At 51.8% G+C, this 19,713-nt stretch overlaps 2 protein-coding genes across 9 annotated transcripts in view; one reads left to right on the top strand and one right to left on the bottom strand.

Annotated features, from left to right (window-relative positions):
- ACKR2 (atypical chemokine receptor 2) overlaps positions 1-10,268 on the top strand; it is a 48,750-nt gene extending 38,482 nt beyond the window's left edge. For 4 of the 8 annotated variants that reach the window (XM_036869988.1, XM_036869993.1, XM_036869990.1 and 1 more), the window contains one exon: positions 7,880-10,268. In XM_036869988.1, the coding sequence (XP_036725883.1) occupies positions 7,880-9,069 (1,190 nt within the window). In that variant the 3' untranslated portion in view covers positions 9,070-10,268. Of the gene's footprint in view, positions 1-2,053; positions 2,241-2,325; positions 3,515-7,879 lie in introns of those variants that run through there. The other 4 variants (XM_036869987.1, XM_036869989.1, XM_036869991.1 and 1 more) reach the window with 4 other exon arrangements.
- A 3,240-nt stretch (positions 10,269-13,508) lies between these two features.
- Positions 13,509-17,366, bottom strand: LOC118904139 (5-beta-cholestane-3-alpha,7-alpha-diol 12-alpha-hydroxylase). Its single transcript, XM_036869985.1, has one exon. The coding sequence runs from the start codon at positions 17,190-17,192 to the stop codon at positions 15,657-15,659; it is 1,536 nt and encodes a 511-aa protein (XP_036725880.1). The 5' UTR covers positions 17,193-17,366; the 3' UTR covers positions 13,509-15,656.
- Positions 17,367-19,713: the final 2,347 nt, after the last annotated feature.

The following is a 19,713-nucleotide window of genomic DNA, read 5'->3' as shown; positions in this document are numbered from 1 at the left end:
CTGGGGAGGGGACACCTGCTCCCCTCCTCACAGGGAAGCCAGGAAGACTTGCAAGGACCAGGGTATAAAAGAGCCTCATGTAAGTGTCAGGACTGGTTTGTATTGTTTTCATTGTGTTTTATACATCACAATGAATCCAAATGCCATGCTTCCCAAGGGGGACCGTGCAGGGGGCAGCTGTTGGTCCTGTGAGTCTTCGAGGGCTCACAGCAGCTCGCAGTGTGTGGTTCAAGGCTCCAGATCTAGAGCCAACTGCTGGGGCTTGATTTCTAATCCTGCAGTACACTTGCTGTGTGTCCTTGGGCATGTTACTCCCCCTCTCTGAGCCTCAGTTCCTCACTTGTAAAATGGGAATAACAATAGTGCTTGTCTCAAAAGGTCGTTGTGAGAGCAGTAAGTACCTTAACACATATAAAGCTTGGCGGGCAAGTGGGGGAGCGGCGGGGGGAGGGACCACAACTCACTTGTTATTTTCTTTGAGAGGCAGTGTAATTGAGTGTTTAAGAGCATGGACTCTGGGGAATTCTCTGGCCGTCCAGTGGTTAAGACTCTGCGCTTTCACTGCTGAGGGCATGGTTTTAACTCCTGGTCAGGGAACTAAGCCATGCTGCACGGTGGAAGAAAGGGCATGGACTCTGGGTTTTAGTTCCTGGTCTACTACTCACTTGCTCTTGGGCCAGTTCCCTAATCTCTGTGCCTCGGTGTTCTCAGCTACAAAATGGGACTAATGATAGTGTTTAATTTCTATAAGGTAAATATGAGGATTAAATACTATATGTGAAGCTCCTTGTCCCTGCACCCAGCACACTGTCAGGGCTCCATGGTGTTAGCCATTATAATAACTGCACCACGTTTAATCCCACGAAATCCTTTGCTGTAGTGTTATTTATTTTATGATGAGAAAACAGCCTCGTGGAATTCAAGGGTTCAGGATGAAAGCCCTGCCTCTGTCTTGGGGCTGCACGAAGGTTTAAGCCCAAGAGCATCCCAAACTGAGCAGTGGAGCAGAGACCCAACCTGTGCCCCCTGAGTTGGTCATTCCTGAATTCTCTCCCTGTGTGCCGTTCCCATGGCCCTGGACCTCTTTCCTCCTGTCCTTGTGTGGCTCCCAGTTCCTTTTCCTGTTTTCTATTCACGTACCATCAGTCCCACAACCAGCCTTCCATTCAAGCATCCTGAGCGATGGCAGCCTGGTCTCCTGTCACTCTCCGTCTCTAGTCCCCAACCTTCACCCCTGTCTTTTAATGAGCTAGCCCAGACTCTGGGCCTGGGTTCAAATCCCAGCTCTGCTACTTACTAGCTGTGTGCCCTTGGGCATGTTCCCTAGCCCCTCTGTGACTCAGTTTCCTCACAGGTAACATAGAGATAATAACTATCCGCCTCAGAGTGTTATCGCAAGGATGAAATGAATTAATGCATGTAAAGTTCTGAGAACAGAGCCTGGCCCATAGGAAGTGCTATGTAAGTGGTGGGTATTGTTGTTATTGTTATACATACAGTAGAGTTTAATATCTTGTGTTTTCCCAAACCCAGGAGGAAGAAAAGAGAGATCCCAGTGCTGTTCCCAGGTCCCCCACCTGTGCCCCAGCAGAGCACTTTCCACAGCCCGACACTGTGGTCGGAGTGTCAGTCACTTCACAACTCCTGCCTCAACTTTTCCAGCCACAGCTGGGCCGGGATGGGATGGGAATGCTAGAATTATAGGCAGAGAGGGGGGCCCATCACCAGCTGAGCCAGGTTGGAGTCCAGGCCTTGGGACTCTATCTCCACCCTAGTCCTCCCAAAGCAGTCAGGGGAGCCTTCTGAGGGAGGGAGCAGGGTGTGGCCACAGGGAGGCTTGCGCCAGCTGGAAGCGGCCTTGAACTTGGCTCAAGTGGAAACAGTGGGGGCTCTGGGCCGGTCACACTCCGTGGTCACAGGCTCCCAAGACTGCTGAGGCAGAGCTTGCCCAAGCTGAGGAAATAACTCACGGAAGGAGGGTCTTGGCTCAGCTGTGTGCCGGGCACCAGTGTGGGAGGGAGAAAATCAGACCAGGGAAAAAGGAGGTGAGAGAAAAAGGGAGGGAGAGGGTGACTGTGCTGATTAATTGCATGGTCATTTGTTGAATGCCTCTCGGATGTCAGCCCTGTGCCGGGGAGCTCCAGCGCCTGGGAATCCCCAGTCTAGCAGAGGAGGCAAGTGATCCTCAAAAGGTGACTCTGTTTCTGGGAGGTGGATTTGAGGCTGAGGAGTGACCTTCTGTGAGTGCTTGGGGGGCTGGGGCAGGGGGTTCACCAGGCCAGTGGCCCAGGTAGCCTCCTGGGAGGGGAGGATTGAGGTTGCATTTTAAAGGATATAAATCTTTTTCCAAGGAAGCCAGCAAAATTATCGTCCACTGAAAGTGATCTCAAATGTTATTCTTTGTTTTATATTACGAAAGCCGGTGTGGCCTCTTAGGGTCACGTTTGATCTTGTTTATTCACTGGTCTCAGCCGACTGTGGGCAGCACACTCAGCATGGGGGTGCTGTGGTCAGCTGGGAGGGGACCTACACGTGACCCTGTCCTCAAGACCTCTTGGCTGGGGAGGAGGGCAGCCATGGGGTTGATGTGAAAGGTGTAAAAGGGAAGGTGGTGGGTGACAGCAAGACGGGCAGGTTTGGTCATGCTCCAGGGGGTCCTGGTCAGAGGTATGCTGGTGAAGGTTCCTCAGCCGATTCTCAGCAGCGGTGGGCGAGGGAAGGGAAGCTCCGGTTTACAGCATTTGCCTTGGTGTAAATATTCCCACCATGACCCATTTCAGGCTACTGACTTATCACTGAATGTGGAATTGGTTAATTCCATGATTGGTTGTTGAATGCCTCCCAGATGTTGCATTACTGGCTCTCGCCAGCCTCAGCATATGGCTGACTTTGAGTCTTCTCTGCCGCCCATTGATGAGGCCAGAAGTCCCACTATCAGAGGCTCATCCTTCAAACTCAAGTTTGGTTCATGTTGAAAAGGGGAGCTGGGGGAAAAGGGCCAGTTCTGTTACTGAGTCCAAGCTTGTACTGCTCCCCTGCACGACAGGGGACGAGGTGTTGGGCAAGGAATAGCGAGTTTATTCAGAAAGCCAGCAGGCCGAGAAGATGGGGGACCCGTGTCCCAAAGAATCATCTTACCTGAGTTATTAGAATTCAGGCTTCTTTTATACTAAAAGGGAAGCGGGGTGTGGCTGGTTGTTGCAGACCTCTTGGTACCAGCCAGACCTCGGTGGGGATGTGATAATCCTTTGTTCCTGCAGCTGACCACGTGGGACTGGTCAGATGTTCCTGTAAACCTTCCACAAGACAAATGTTATTTTCTGTTCTGCAAATTTTTATCTCTATATGAATGAAAAGTGTTACGCCTTTAATGGTCAAGCTTGGGAGGCAGAGCCTTGAGAAAGGGTTATTATGTATATTTCAGGCTGTAAGCATCATTCTTTTCCTGTTGGATGAGACAAAGGTGCAGAGCCTGCATGGCTAAGCCCAGGCAACAGAGCCAATGTGGAGTCAGGTTTGTTCTTCTCTGTTACAGTTCTACCTTGTATTGTTAGGGCCATCCAATCCTGGGCCCATCATTTGCTGATCTTAAGCTGTGGGCAATTGGGCTTCACCTCTCCAAGCCTCAGTTTCCTCATCTGGAAGATGGGGATCATAATGGTACTGCTTATCAGAACTATGGGGAAGATTAAATGAGAAGGAGCTCAACTAACATAGCTACCTTCCTGTCTAGATGGACATAGCAGTATCCTCTCTCTTATTGCCTCAACTTTGACTTCTCTGAGAGGCCTGGGGAGGGGAGGCCTGGATCCTCAGGAGAAGACATTAATCTCCAGCCAGATTCTTGCTAAGTTAAAGCTGGAGCCAGCCCAGGCCAGCAGCCTCAGGATGATGTTACTGCCCCAGAGACAAGCTGTAGTTTGCCCTTGTGCCCTTGGCTTCATTGTACGGGGAGCTCAGCTGACCTTGCCCTTGCTGTCCCTGCTCCTTTCGGCCTCCTCTCTATCTAGTTCTCCGGATTCCCCAGAGGCTCTACTCCAGAGCTTCATTCGGGGTTGCCTTACTATCTGCTAAGATGTGAATAACTGACACTGCAATTCATTCCTCTCACGGTGTTTCTGGGTAAGCCAAATAAATGAATTCAGGTAACAAGGAAAAGTGAAAAAACAAAAAAAGGGAAAACAGAACAGGGCTAGATGGAGTGTTAGGGGTGGGGTAACAGAGACCCGAAGGGCAGTCAGACATGGGGTTTGTAGCTCAGTGCAGCCGTACGGAGATGACTCACTGTATGCTTTGCACAAGTAGTTCCCTCTCTTTGAGTCTCTGTTTCCCCACCTGTAAGTTGGAGGGGGTGGACACCATGCACTCTCACTCCCTCAGTGTGAGATGCGGAGGGCACAAAGGGTCACCGGAAGTGACCCTATTGCCACTGTGTCAAATTACCACAAATTCAGTGGCTTAAAGCAACACAAATTTATTATCTTAAAATTCTAGAGATCAAAAGTCTAAAATGGGTCAGCCCAGCTGCATTCCTTCCGGAGGCTCAGGGGAGGATTAGTTCCCTGCCTCTTCTAGCCTTTAGAGGCTGCCTGCATCCATTGTCTTGTAACCGCATCCCTCTGACCTCTGTTTCCATCGTCACATTTCCTTCTCTGATTCGGATACTCCTGCCTCCCTTGTAAAGGACCTTGTGAGTACAGTGGCCCCACCGGGATAATCCAGGGTACTCTCCCTAGCTCAGGATCCTTAATTACTTCTGTCAAGTCCCTTTTGATATGTAAGGTAACATATCCACAGACTTCAGGGGTTAGGATGTGGATGTTTTTGGGAGGCTACTCTGTTGACCGTAGGGAGACTACGTTTCGCAAGGAGGCTCCATAAAGCCTTGGGGGCATTAATGGTGGAATCTACCGAGGCTGGACCAGCCAATGAGGGCGAAACCTGGGCAACCAAGACCTCCTGAGCTCAAATCACACCTCTCTCAGGTGGCCCCTTTTGATAACTTCTAGACAGGGCAGAACAGAGGCCGAGAATGAGATGGGACCAGGGACAAGGCACTGTTTCTGAGTCTGAAGACCTGGGGCTCAGATGCAGCTCAGCCAGTGACTTCCTGCGTGATTGTGGAGAAGTTACTTTGCTCCTGGGTTAAGTGGGGCTGACAGTTCCTTCCTGGTTTGCCTTCCAGGACTACCAGAGTTGACATGAAGGTGCCTGGCCAGTTGTCATGTGCATATGACACATGCTGGTTGCTGTTGTCATCCTTGTTGGTATTATTGATGAAAGTGATGGGAGGGGCTGGTGGCCCCAGAGGTCCAGAGAATGTGGAAAGATTCCCCAGGTGAACGATCAGGAGGCCAGAGGCCCCGAGAGGGAGAAGAACGGAGTGTTCCAGGTGAAGGGAGCCTTGTAAAGGTGACCTGGTCCAGCCTGGGGCCTGCTGACCCTGACTTCTGGCTTTGATCAAAGCAATTATCAGACTTGGTTGTTTGTTAAAGCAAAAGTCAGAGACTTTCAGAAGCCAGGTCAGGATCAAGGTCAGTGTTAACAGACTAGAAGAGCTGGTATTTAATTAGTGGTAACTCCTGACTAATAAGCCCTAGTCAGGCCCAAGTGCAGAAGGGCACTCCCTCCTCCCAACGCCAGCAGCTCACGGGCTCCCAAACCAGCCATGTGCTGGGGGTGGGGGGTGCCCATACTGGTGCCCAGGAAAGAGGGGCTCAGGGACAGGAGAGCCCAGATGCACAGGAAGGGAGTGAAGGACGGGGAAAGGAAGGCACAGGGCCAAGTTCTCGAGGCCAGTCAGGAGCAGAGCCCAGCCCTAGTTAAAGCCGCCCAGGCCGAGGTCTTGGGGTGGGGATAGGACGTCTGTGTTTCCCCAACATCTGGCACAGAAACCAGTTGACAGAAGCCCAAGGGTGGGGCAGAGGCTCAAGGAGTAGGAGGACTCCAGGGCTCTCCTGAGAGAGGTTCTGCCTCAGCAGAATTGCATGTTTCCATCACAGGGTCACGGTGTCATGGATACTAGAAGGGTCAGCTGAGGACCTGAGTCAACATTTCTTTCAAAATTCTACCTGGAAAAAAAACCAGGCAAAACTTCTACCGGGAAGGACTGGGGAAAATGTTTGCAATATATATGGAAAAAGCTAAAATCCTTACTATATAAAACCTCTTATAAAATGAGAATCCCACCCATTAAAACAATAAATCATGCACAGAAGACATACATACAAAATAATACATTAGGTGTATTAAACGTTCAGCCTCATTTGAATCAAGGAATAAAAACTAAAATACAGAGGTACAAGGTGGAGTTGATTTGTATTTCTGGGTTTGTGGCCCATTATCATCACCGGCCTACAGGTCTTATTCTGGTGCCTGTGCATGATTGCCTGCTTGGGCCACAGATTCTTTTTTATCTCCTTCCTCTCTCCTCCCCAAACCCTCTTCCCCATTGGTGAACAATCTAACGTGCTGAACATGAAGTCTCTCTCCTTTTAGAACACAGAACAGGATTGAGCATAATCCTTGGTTCATGACACGTTTTTCACTGGTTCACGTGAGGCTCTCTTTTTAAAATTATGTTTAATAGTACAATTAAAACCTGGGAAACTGCTGCCCAGAGAGAACTTGACCATGGACAGTCACCTGCCCCATCCCATGTCTCTGGCTTCTCCTGCCCAAGCAGCCACCATCTTCAGTCTGGTGCCTATCTTTCCCCTGTCTTTCATCTCTTTGAGCTCCTTCACAGCATACATTTATATCCTTCCTGAGGTGGTGGTGGTTATATATATATGTTTCATTTGTCTTAATTTTATTAAAAGAGTATCATGTAAATATTTTTATCATGTATGTATTTTTATGGGACCTGGAGATAGCAGTAAAGAGGTAGAGACACACAGGGTGATGATGAGGGGTGTGAGGAAGGGGTCTGTGATGTCTCCCACGTTTCAGTCTTAGATGACCAAGTAGCTGGTGGTGCTGTTCAGTTAGATAGACAAAGGAGAGGAGAAGAGGCTGGTTTGGAAGATGATGAACTCAGCTCTGGGCAAAGCAATAATTTAAGCAAATGTTTATTGAGTGCCTCCTATGTTCTGGGCATTCTTCATAGAGCTCGAAATGCTCTGCCTGAATTATAACATTTAAGCCTCACAAGAACCCCACGAAAAGGCACTATAATTAATATCATATTAAAGATGGGGAAACTGAGGGATTAGGTTTAGTTCTGAGTCTATCGACATGATGGTTCACACCTTTCTGCTGAAAACCTAGAAATAGTGGATAAAATATTTTTAAAATATTAAATATTTATAAATGAAGATATTGACATAAAACTAAATATGTATAAATAAAATATTTAAAAAATAACCAAAGGAAGGGAAATCCTCAAGTGAGAGAAGTAAAGAGAGCTCAAAGCCAGAGTAGACACACTAGGTATTTATAGAAAAAGCAAGCTCCACTGAAGAGAAGCTCTCATTAAAAAAAAAAAAATTATAAGCCACACAAAGAAGAATAATTCCAAGCCACGCATGAGGAAGAGTATGTACACAATAAATAAGTGAATTGGTATCCCTAAATAATAAAGAAAAACATGAAAGACGTTATCAGTCTTTATAAATGATGAGGGGGAAAATAAAGAAGAGAAACCATCATGAAAGAAGTGAGTACTGTGAGAACACCTGAGGTTAAGTCAGCTACCCAAGGTGACATAACTATTAAGTGGTAGCCTTGGGCTCCTCATGCTTGTTCTCGTACTTGCTAGCCTATGGGTTACTGGCGTAAATGCGAAGAGCCTATTGGACACTCCAGAGCAGTGGCTAAAGTGGGTTTGGAGAGAGGGTGGATTCGTCTCCTGTTGTTCACACTGCTCTCTGGCCCACAGAGCTCCAGCCCTGGATGTGTCCTCCCACCATGGCCGCCACCGCCTCTCCTCTGACACCCACCGCCAAGGTGGCCAGCTCTGAGAACAGCAGCTCCTTCTATGACTATGAGTACTACCTGCACGACGTGGCCTTGATGCTCTGCAGGAAGGACGAGGTGCTGTCGTTTGGCAGAGTCTTTCTGCCCCTCTTCTATGGCCTGATCTTTGTGCTGGGCCTGGGCGGGAACCTCCTTCTCCTAGTGGTCTTGCTCCGGTATGTGCCTCGAAGGCGGATGACCGAGATCTATCTGCTGAACCTGGCCATCTCCAACCTCCTGTTTGTGGTGACGCTGCCCTTTTGGGGCATCTCTGTGGCCTGGCATTGGGTCTTTGGGAGTTTCTTGTGCAAGGTGGTGAGCACCCTCTACACCGTCAACTTCTACAGTGGCATCTTCTTCATCAGCTGCATGAGCCTGGACAAGTACCTGGAGATTGCTTGCGCTCAGCCCCACCACCGGCTGAGGACCCGGGCCAAGAGCCTGCTCCTCGCAGCTGCCGTGTGGGCTGTGGCCCTGGCTGCCTCCGTCCCCGACATGGTCTTTGTGAGGACGCATGAGAACGCCCCAGGCGTGTGGGACTGCTTTGCGGATTTTGGGGGGCATGGGACCATCTGGAAGCTCTTCCTCCGCTTCCAGCAGAACCTCCTGGGGTTTCTCCTCCCCCTCCTTGCCATGATCTTCTTCTATTCCCGCATTGGCTCTGTCCTGGCCAGGCTGAGGCCCCCAGGCCAGAGCCGGGCTCTGAGGATGGCCATAGGCCTGGTGGTGGCCTTCTTTGTGCTGTGGTTCCCGTACAACGTCACCTTGTTTCTGCACTCGCTGCTGGACCTGCAAGTCTTTGGGGACTGCACGGTCAGCCAGCGCCTGGACTACGCGCTGCAGGTGACAGAGAGCATCGCCTTCCTCCACTGCTGCTTCACCCCCGTCCTCTATGCGTTTTCCAGCCGCCGCTTCCGCCAGTACCTCAAGGCTCTCCTGGCCACTGTGCTCCGACGACACCAGGCTCCTTACCTTGCCCAGGCCCCACCGTCCAGCTATTCTGAGAGTAGCAGGCTCAGTGGCCAAGAAGATATAACTGGCATGAATGACCTCGGGGAGAGGCAGGCTGAGGGCTCCCCTGACAAGGGGGACGCGGGGAAGAATTCAGCCTGAGTGGCCACACCGCCGTCCACGAGAGCAGATGGGACCCAGCTCAGCTGCGCATCCACCGAAGCCCTCCCTTCAGAGGTCTCAGTGACCGTGCTGGTAACCAGTCAGTTCTTGGTCCTCAGCCATCAGCAGCGTTCGCTCTCTCCTGTCTTCTCCCTCCTCTTTCTCCACTGCCTGCCAGGACGCCACACTCGCTGGCCTGAATGGCTGCCACAGTTTCCCAGCTGACCCCTGTGCTTCCTATCCTTGTGCTCTCCTGTCATCTAACCTACACCCAGCAGCCAGAGTAACCACAACACCCTCAGCCGTCTCTCCCATCCCTCTTAGAGCAGCCCGAGGCCTGCCACCCACCAGACTGCCGCCTTCCCTGTGGCTCAGCTGGGGAAATATTATTGCAAGATTGTTTACTATCACAGCCTTGATGGTGGCTCCGGGGTCTGGCAGTCAGGAGGGGCTGGAGGTGCTCCACACATGGGAGTCTGCGGGTGGGAGGCAGAGTGAGCACGTGTTCCTGGTGGTCCAGGAGCATCTGCCTCCCTCTGCCTCCCACGCCCCCCTCTCAGGAGCCTTCAGGGCTCCCTAGACCCTGCACTACCCAGTCCAGAACCTTTGTCCAATTTAAGGCTGGAGCTTTCACAATTAGAATCCCATACACCATTTCACCCTTGTACTCCTTCACCTCCCTTTTCATTTCCTGGTTGCCACACCCATTGTTCTTTCCTGCACGTTCCCGTCTTTGCTTTTGCGCTTTCCGGCTCCCTTATGGAACAGGGATCATTTTCCAGCCAGGTATCCCCTCACCCTTGTTGTGTAACTGAATCCTACTTGCTCTGGGAAACCACTCCGGGGTCACTCTGCCCTGTGCTTTGGGTAGAGGTTGGGTAGAGCATGGGTCTTTGACCAGTGACGACCTTATGTTTCCCTGGCACAGTGATTCATTTATGGATGGGCACATGACCCAGGCAGAGCTTGTGAAACGTAACTTGACTAGAGCATGCTAGAACAGAGGCATGAAACTGAAGCCAAGGGGATGTGAGGTCTGGAGCTGCTCCTTCATTGGTTCGAACTTCAGAAGGTGAGGTGACAGCAGTGAGTGAGCAGATCCTGGGGGCAGCGCTCGAGCCCTAGAATCAAGGCACGGCTGAAGCTCATCCCAAGCCTGGACTTGACGGTGACATGAACCAATAAATTCCTTTCCAGTTTGGGGTGGTGGTGTTTTGTTACTTGCGATCTAAGGATTCCTGACGGATATGCCCTGCCTGGGTGCCTCATGTCTCCCACGGTCGGCATCCTTCCTGCCCACTGACACGTCCACTGAGAAGCCTTTCCCCAGGGAGCCCCTGGCCTACAGTGCCATCTCTCTTTCCTGAGCTTCTAAAGCATCACTGCTTTCTCCTACCCCCCAGAGCCACCTGGCACAACCTGCCATGTCCTGCCATGTCTGTCCTGCAAAACCCAGCCCAGAGCCTGGCAGACAGTAGTGCTCAGAAGGAAACCTTTAGATGGATAGACTGGAGACCAGGAGGACATGTGGCTGGGTGAACGTAAGCTCTAGGGGAGTAGGGACTCTGCCTGGTGTAAAATCTGCATCCCCCATGCTTCAGTCAGTGCTGGGAATGTAGTAGGTGCTCACTACCTTTTTTTTTTTTGAATGAATAGCTGGATGGATAGAGAATTGAGCAGGTGGTCAGTATCCTGCCCACTCTTTCTTCTCTTCCCCTGAGCTTGGATGGTCTGGTCACAGCACATGTGTCATGAGCAGGGCTGTCCCTGGATGTTGCCTGAGTTGACCTGGCTGACTTTTCCCACTGTGTCAGCTCTGGTGCCTCTGGTTCTCTCTCCCCAAGGCCCCAGATTCCCCGCTGTCAGGAAGGACTGTGCGCCCACTCAGTCCCCTGGGAAATGAAGATCCTCTCGATGTGAAGGTGGTGGTTTGTCTGAGGATGTGGTGGTGACGTTCTATTTTAGAGCTCTTGAAATCTTGCCGGACAGGGGACCTCAGTCCTGCCCGCATGGCAGCCTGACTGGTGAGATACAGCCTGAGCCGTCCTGGTAGGATCTAGGTTCCCAGAGTCTCTGACTTGGTGCCCATGATACACAGATGGGATGGGACAAGGTATGCCAGGCAAGGGACACCCAGCAGGGCTTGTCACCAGCATTGGTGGATTTGCGTGTGTGCGGGGGGGTGGTCTGTGTGGGTGTGTCTGTGTTGCTGTTGGGGCTGTGTGGAGCACATATGGCTGTGTATATGGATCTAGCATGAATGTGTCTCTGTGTCCATGTGGGTCTGAGTATGTGCCCGTGGGTTTTCCGTGTGTTCCTATGTGCCTTTCTCCGGCTGCATTAAGTGTGGGTGTGTGCTCTCTGTAAATAACAGGTGTATAAGACGTAGCGCCCTGAAGCCTGTGCCTAAAGGGGAGGAGAAGGCCTGGCTGCAGGTGGCCCATTGGTCCCTCTCACTGTCTAGTTGCCATACACCACAGCTGACCACAGTGAGGGCTCTGAGTGTGGCGCAGTTTGCGAGAAGGTTCGCTGGCACTGGTCAGGGAGTGAATTGGGGGTTGGCTCTCATACACAGGTCAGGATGGAGAGAGCCAGGACAGTGCCCTCTCCATCCTGACCTGACTTCCCAGCCTGGACCTTGGTTCCTCCTGCCACTCTCTGCCCACCCCGAGGCTTGGCTTCCCGTCTGCACTGCCTAACATACCTGTATTTCCTACCTGAGGTCTGAGGAAAGCCCCCAGGATTCTCTTGGCTCTCAGGCTCTGAGGCAAGGGAGACTGTCCCGCCCGGCTGAGCCAGGGAGAAGGGCGGGCATGGCTCTGCTTGGGAACAGGGCTGCCCACCTTCCACCTTGTGAAGTGTGGTGTGAGCGTTCACAGCAGTTACTGCCTATAGAAACATATCTCTTTATTTTCCTAGAGGCCTGCAATTCCACCACGGGCACGTCATTCCTGATCTTGCTTTGTTATAAGCTATCCTCAGAGAGGATACACAGAGGGAGAAAAAATTTGGTGCAGAAATGAGGGGTTCTCAGACAGAACTGCTGGGTGAGGACAGGAAGCAACTAGATGCGTCCTTGTGGGTCTCAGTCTTTTCGCTGCCCCGAGGCCTCTGCCGGGGCAGGAAGGGTGCCCTTGTGGAGGGTGTGTCCAGCAGTCCCCAGGCCAGGGGGAATACAACTACAGGTGCCACGGGCCCCTCTCCTGCCAGCAGGTGGGCATGGGCCTCCACGTGCACAGGCTAATCCTGGCTGCTCGCCACTTTCTTGCAGGGGGGGGCCTGTTGTTATGGTGGACATCCCTGACTGTGGGATGGTACGCTCGTCTTCACCTCACACCTGACTCCCCTGAGGCTTCCCTCGGTCCCAGGTAGACCCTCAAACCGATCACAGGATCCATGCAGTTCCTGGGACATCTGCACGTGGTCACTCTCAGCTGAGGCCTCTTTGTCCCGACTTAGTGGGCTCGGGCCCGCAGCCCCGTCCCAGCCTGTCCACAGGCCCGGCTCCTGGTCCACAGTCCTCTGGGTGTGTGGAAAATGAAGGGATGCAGCACCCATGTCCGGGCAGGGCCAAGGAGGTGTGGGGAAGCCCTGTGTCTTTATCCCTGTTCCCACACCTGCTCTGGCACAGGGCCTGGCTGCGTGGAGGAGGTTGCTGGTAAGCTGCCCAGAGACACGTCCTGGCCTCCAAGCCCCCTTCTCCCTCTCCTGTGCTCCCCACGGGGCTCTTCTCCTTGCGCCCCTGGCCCTTGTGGAAGGGGGTCAGATGTCTGTCTTCTCCTAGCCAGTCACAACCCTATCAGGCTCTGGGCAGATGTCACCATTTTGGGGCAGCTAGACCCAGAAAGAGGCAGGCCCCAGCCCAGAGTCACACAGCTAGTGAGGACAGACTCCTGTCCCCGGCCCGGCCCCTGCCCAGTCTAACAGCCTGTTATCCTGGCCAAACTCGGGGCAAAACAGGCAACCTTAAGACAAAGGAAGAGGCCAGTCAGAGGTGTAGGGTTGGGGTAGCAGAGAGAAGCCCCCCTGGGTGGTCCCTGCAGGGGATCTGCGACGGTCCAGCCACCGCAGGGGGTCTTCCAGGTCCTGGAGAGGGGTAAGGGACTGAATAGCACCGTGAGTATGGGGTCAGAAGGACCAAGACAACTGATGGTTGCAAGGCACTTTATTTAGAATTTACTGAATCTTATATAGACAGAAGAGGAACTCGTTATTAGACAATGAACCCATAGAATTGCTTATTGCTTATCTCAGTTCAGTCACCACCACGGACGTCACCACGGACGTCAACAAGTTTACAACAACTATCCTTGAACATTATCTTCCCTTAACCAGGCTCACACACAGCCCCCAGCCATAACGAACAACCAACCAGGACTCTCAGTTCCCTGAGGTCTCCTGGCTTGAGATAGCTTTGTTAATCTCTTTTACATTCCTCAGGCCTGGGAAAAAGAGTGCATTCCAAGGTAAGGGCTTTGCTTTTTGTGAGAGACATACTGTCTCCTCCAGGAGTTACCTCCAGCTAAGACTGCATGCTTCCCACAGGGATCCGTGCTGCCTGGGCCTCCCTTCTCCAGGACGCTCTATCAGCTTCCACGGTCACTACCCTTCCTATCCCAGCCCCAGCCAGGGCCCTGCCGTCAGCCTGCTGCAGCTCTGGCAGTAGCACCCTCTCACTCTCTCCCAGCCCCGGTAAGCACGCCTGGCAACAGGGATTGTCTCCATTTCACAGGCCGGAAAGCTGAGTGAAGGTGGGAGGGGAAGGAAATTATTTGAGGACATGAAGTAAATTAGCCGAGTCTGGAAGTCATGTTTCTGTAATTTAATCTACATTTAGGGAATTGGGGTCAGAGATGAAGGGATAAGATACCAAGCCCTATGGGCTCCAGTCTGGAGCAGGCGGCAGGGCAGGAGGCAGAAACCAGGACACAGAAAGCAATGACATAACAGATGTGCTGTGATACACTCGGTGGTAGGGGAGATCAGATCCAGGAGATGGAGGCCATTTCTGGCCAGAGGATGGGATGGGCGAGGTTCAAGAAGGCTTCCGGGAAAACTCATTCCCAGAAAATGTATCTGGAACAATTTCATACAACTTTTAAAAAATAAAAAGAAAATCACCCAAATTAAAAAAAAAAAAAAAAAAAAAAAAAAAAAGGCTTCCGGGAGTAGCTCGCACCAGGGTTAACAGTGAAAGCGAGCCCTGTACTTTACAGACAGTGCCACCGGAGAAAGTTGCCAAAGTTGAATTGCACTGGATTGAAAATTTGGGGACCAACTGTGGCAAAACTTAAATGTCAGGTGTGTGGAGGTGATGGGGAGCCAGAAAAGTAAAAGGGGGACACCCAGAGGTGCTTTTGGAAAAAAAAAGTCTCTGGCAGCAGGGTAAACAGAGGGCCCACAGGCCCCACGTGGAGAGAAATGTCGAGTTCTGAGCTATGAGAAAGGCAGTGGGGGGTGGGGGGGGAAGGGGGGGGACAAGGTTCAGTGGCACCACAGGGGGTCGGGCTGACAGAACTCTCTCCCTATGGGGGAGAGAAAGGGAGGAGCCAGTGTGTCTCCTCTGTATCTGCCTTGGGGGAGGGGGTGGATGGTGGTGTCCCAAGTAAAGAGAGGCAGGGAAATCAGGAGAAGCAGGTGGTTCAGGGCAGAGGTTTGGGGGACAGATGCTGAGTTCTGCATGGGCCGAACTGAGTCAGAGGTGCTGTGAGACCCCTGGGGGGAGATTGGGGGTCTGGAGTTAGCAGAGAGCTCTGAGCTCAGGAATGGTTGTGGAAACCAAGTGAGGGGTTGAGATCACCCCAAGGTAGGCGTGCAGAGGGGAGAGGAGGGCACAGAGGAGGGACCTTGAACAACTCCTACATGAAAGGCAGCCCTTCTCTAGAGCTGCTCTATCCAATACAGAAGCCACTAGCCCCACGTGGCTATTGAGCACTTAGGATGGGGCTAGTCTGAACTGAGATATGCTCAGTATCAAGCGTTAAAAAGTACATACCAGATTTTGAAGGGAAAAAGAAATGTAAAAATATTTCATTAATACCTTTATATTGACTCCCTGTTGAAATGCTAATATTTTAGATATATCAGGTCAAGTAAAATATAGTATAAAAATGAATTTCACCTCTTTCTTTTTACTTTTTAAAAAATGTGTCAACTAGGAAATTAAGAATTATGCGTGTGGCTTGCCTCGTACTGCTATTGGATGACACTGTCCTAAACCCTGAATTCCACAGGATGTGGAATAAGTGTTGAGGGAAAAAAAACAAAGCAGAGTGGGAGGGTGGAGACTAAACGTTTGCAAGATGCTGCATTGCCCACCGTAACCAGTGTCTATACTGCAGGACTTGTCAAGGCATGTATTAGCCCCCAAACTGAGTTGCCCACAGATACTGCCCCTTCCCTGGACTTCCTGTGAGACGCAGTTTCTGCAGAATCCACTGTGAGAGACAGTGTTTGAAAGAGAGAAGAATAAGCCTGTGAGGTGACTAAAAGGAGGGCCGAAGAGCAGAGAGGGCAAGCAGGCCAGAGGAAGGGGTGGTCTGGGGCTTCAGAGGGGTGAGAGGAGGTGGAGACCCCAAGGGAGCCCCCTAGCCAGGCTTGCGGCCACCTGGGCAGAGCTCGCTCCACAGGCGCAGGCGGTAGCGGAATCGCACGTCGTGGCTGGGCTGTGTGGTGCCAAAGCCCCAGCGCTGGGGGTCCACGGGTGGCACAGGTGTGTCAGGGTCCACCAGCTCCAGGTCAAAGTGTGTGACCATGAGCAGGACAAAGAGCTTCATCTCGCTGAGGGCCAAGAACCTCCCAGGGCAGATGGAGACACCCGAGCCCCATGGCATGGTGTAGTGGTGGATCTTCTTGCCTGCCTTGTAGAAGTCCACTTTTCGGCTGCCGCTGGGGGTGAGGAAGCGATCGTACTTGAAGGTGGTGGGCTCGGAGTGGATGTCGGGGTCCATGTGCACTGAGAGATAAGGGAAGAGGGCCAGGATGTCTCCACTGCGGAGCAGGTACTCCTGCCCACTGGCCATCTTCAGGCTGTGGTCATCGTTCACCACCCTGAGGAGGGTCGGCGCGGCCCCCAGCCGCAGTGTCTCTTCCATCACGCTGTCCAGCACCGGCATGCGGTGGAGGGCACCGACCTTAAAGTTGAAGGACTGCTTGGCCTCCAGCCTGGCCTCTCCCAGGACCTGGGTGGCCTCTTCCCTCACAGCCCGCATGGCTTCTGGATGCTTCAGGAGGAACAAGAGGGCCCAGAAGGAGGTAGGCCCTGTGTTACCCTGGGAGGCCCAGAGCATCATGAAGTTGAACTTGTCCTGCATGGCTGGGGCGACTCCCTGCTCCCTCAGATACTGAAGCATATAGGTGATCCAGTTGCTTATGCCGTACTTCTCCATGTTGTGTTCCACAGAGAGCGTCTTGTGGAAGAGACGCTGGAGCCGCCCCACTTCCAGCCACTCCCGGGGCCCCAGCAGGGAGTAGACAAACCTGGGGAACAGGCGGTCGAACTTGCGGAACTGCACGAATAATTCCTCTGCCTGTAGCAGGTCCTGCTCCTTGTCCTTTGTGTAGCCAAACAAGCTCAGGTAGCCGGCCTTGAACAAGATGTTGTAGCAGAAGTGAAAGAGGCCATCCTCACGCCAGCTACTGGCATCCAGACTGGGGCCTGTGGGTCCCAGCATAACCAAGGACAGGCTGTCCAGCATGGCTTTGTTGAGCTCCTCCAAGCCATCCCCCATGAGATGCTTGGTGCTGGCTGAGTGTATCATCTGGTAGTCTCCCGGTACGGAGCGGTATCCAAATACCTTTAGCACCAGGTTCTCCGCATACTCCACAAAGTCTAGTTTTCTCTGCGTATCCTTGAGGATGGGGCCAAAGGAGAGAGGGTCCATGACAAAGGTGAAGTACTGGCCCCCTAGCTGCACCGTGAATATTTCCCCGTGTTTAGCCCGCATGCGCTTCAGAAATTCAAACATATTCTTCCGGAAAGCCATAGCATGGCCCAGCCAGGGCACGGAGCCCTTATCCAGAGGGGGCTCCTTGGGTCTCTGTTGCCGGAGCAGCTCCTGCAGGCACAGATACCCCACAGTGGCCACCATCAGAGCTCCCAGCACCAGACCCCAGAGCACCATGGCTGTGCTCTTCCAGGTTGAGCTCTGGACACGTTGTTCTCTGGGTGTCAGAGAGTTTGGGAGGTCTTGACAAGTTGAGGGTAGAAAAATCTGTCCACCTGGACCTTGCCCGGTGACTGCAAGTTACAGTAAATAACCCTGGCGAGACAGTACCTGGGAGCAAAACGTTACCCTGGATTTTGTTAGGACCTTGTCATGTGGGAGGAGGAGGCGGGACTAGGAAAAAGCCCAGAAGGAAACCTCTAGCTATGGTCACAGCCCCCTCACCAGCTTCAGGCTTTGTTCTGACCTTTTCAGACCCAGCTCCAGCATCTTCTCTGCCAAGCCTTCCTTGACTCCATCCTCACCCCCGTGACTTACTGATTATTCACTCCTTTATTTACTCATGAATTCATGTATTCGTTAATTTGCTAGTTCATTTAGCAGAAATGCACCGAGCACTTACTAAGTTTCACATCCACCCCTTCCTTATCTTTAAAAGACACGCAGAACCTCCCAGACAGAGGACCCTTCAAGCACAGGCTCAGACTTCAGTCTCCAAGCCTCTCACCAATTGGCTTGCATACTTCTCTAGCAAGAAATACAGACTGGGAATCTTGGAATTATGAAATGTCAGAGATGATAGGGACTTCAAACAAACTGCTTTATTTTACAATGAGGATCTAGGTTCAGAGTGTAGTGGAGACTTTTTCTGACACCTGCTCTAGCTTGGGTGAGGTGAGTTGACAGTTTACCGGGGACCTTCTGTGAGATGTTAGGCCAGGTCCCTGCCAGCAGGCCCAAGAAGGAGAAAGCTGTGCCGTTGACTCTCAGGGTTTAGTAAAGCAACCTAGCTCATTGTTGCAATAGGTGATGAGGTTCAGACTCGATTCAACCAGTTCTGATAACCCCCAAGTTACTCTTTAACTTCCTAAATGACCTGCAAACAGGGACTTTGTCTCCTCAGACGACCATAAGATTCCTACACCCCCTCTTGAGGGAGCTCCCTTTGCCTTGTGCAGCTCCTCCCAGCAGGGAGCTGAAAGCATCCACACTCTGCCTCCACGAAGTCCTCTCTGATTGCTCATGGCAACCACAGCAAGTACTCAGCTCCACCAACTCTCCTTAGCCTTAGAATACGGTCAGAAAGGGAATTCCCGGGACTTCCCTGCTGGCGCAGTGGTTAAGAATCCGCCTGCCAATGCAGGGGACACGGCTTCTATCCCTGGTCTGGGAAGATTCCCACATGCTGCGGAGCAAATAAGCCCGTGCGCCACAACTACTGAGCCTGCACTCTAGAGCCCGCGAGCCACAACTACTGAAGCCCGCGCGCCTAGAGCCTGTGCTCTGCAACAAGAGAAGCCACCTCAATGAGAAGCCCGCGCACCGCAACGAAGAGTAGCTCCAACTAGAGAAAGCCCGCGTGCAGCAACGAAGACCCAACAGAGCCAAAAATAAAAATAAATAAATAGATAAAATTTTAAAAACATAAAAACAGAAAGGGAATTCTTTGGTGATACAGTTGTTAGGACTTGGTGCTTTCACTCTGGTGTCCCGGGTTCAATCCCTGGTCAGGGAACTAAGATTCTGCAAGATGTGTGGCCAAAAAAAAAAAAAAAAAAAAAAATATATATATATATATATATATATATATATATGATCAGAAACTGCGGGTCAACTCCAAAAAGCTGAACTTTGTCCCTCAGTTTTTAATGGATGGCAGCACCGTCTTACATTCATTCTCACCTTCATTTATTCATTCATTCACTCACACCCACTCATCCATTCATTCCCCCCTTTCTTGGAACAGCACCTTCTATCTATTCAACAGATATTTAATGTGCACTCAATTGCCAGAAATTTTGCTACAACCCTAAATGAGATAGACCCTGTCCCTGCCCTCTTGGAGTTTATGGCCTTGACTGAAGAAGCATATAATTACAATTGTGTTAAGTGCTGCAAAGAAGGGCAGAATAGGAGGCTTCCCTGGTGGCGCAGTGGTTAAGAATCCGCCTGCCAACGCAGGGCACACAGGTTCGAGCCCTGGTCCGGGAAGACCCCCGCATGCCACAGAGCAACAAAGCCCGTGCACCACAACTACTGAGCCTGCGCTCCAGAGCCCGCGAGCCACAACTCCTGAAGCCCGGGAGCCTAGACCCCGTGCTTCTTAACAAGAGAAGCCACCGCAATGAGAAGCCTGTGCACCGCAATGAAGAGTAGCCCCCGCTCTCGGCAACTAGAGAAAGCCTGCGCACAGCAACAAAGACCCAACGCAGCCAAAAATAAATAAATAAATTAAAAAAAAAAAAAAAAAAAAGGGCAGAGCGGGAAGGAGGGTGGGGAGTCAGGGAGGCCACACTGGTCAGGTGGTAATTAAGTGGAGACCCGGAGGACAAGGCCAGGTCAATGTGTGCTGTGTGTAAGGGTGTAGGGGACGTGCTTCTAAAGCATGTGGCAGGGTCGTCCCAAGGGAGCCTATGTGGCCGGAGTGCTCAGAGGAGGGGGAAGAGTCTCCGGCTTTGACCCATCACGCTGCACTGAG

The sequence above is a fragment of the Balaenoptera musculus genome, chromosome 11 (assembly GCF_009873245.2).
Source record: "Balaenoptera musculus isolate JJ_BM4_2016_0621 chromosome 11, mBalMus1.pri.v3, whole genome shotgun sequence".
Taxonomy (NCBI): domain Eukaryota; kingdom Metazoa; phylum Chordata; class Mammalia; order Artiodactyla; family Balaenopteridae; genus Balaenoptera; species Balaenoptera musculus.
This window is presented reverse-complemented; position numbering and strand designations above follow the sequence as displayed.

Bases quoted from the DNA above. Each gene is read 5' to 3' on its own strand.
- LOC118904139 (XM_036869985.1), bottom strand. From the start codon at position 17,192: ATGGTGCTCTGGGGTCTGGTGCTGGGAGCTCTGATGGTGGCCACTGTG.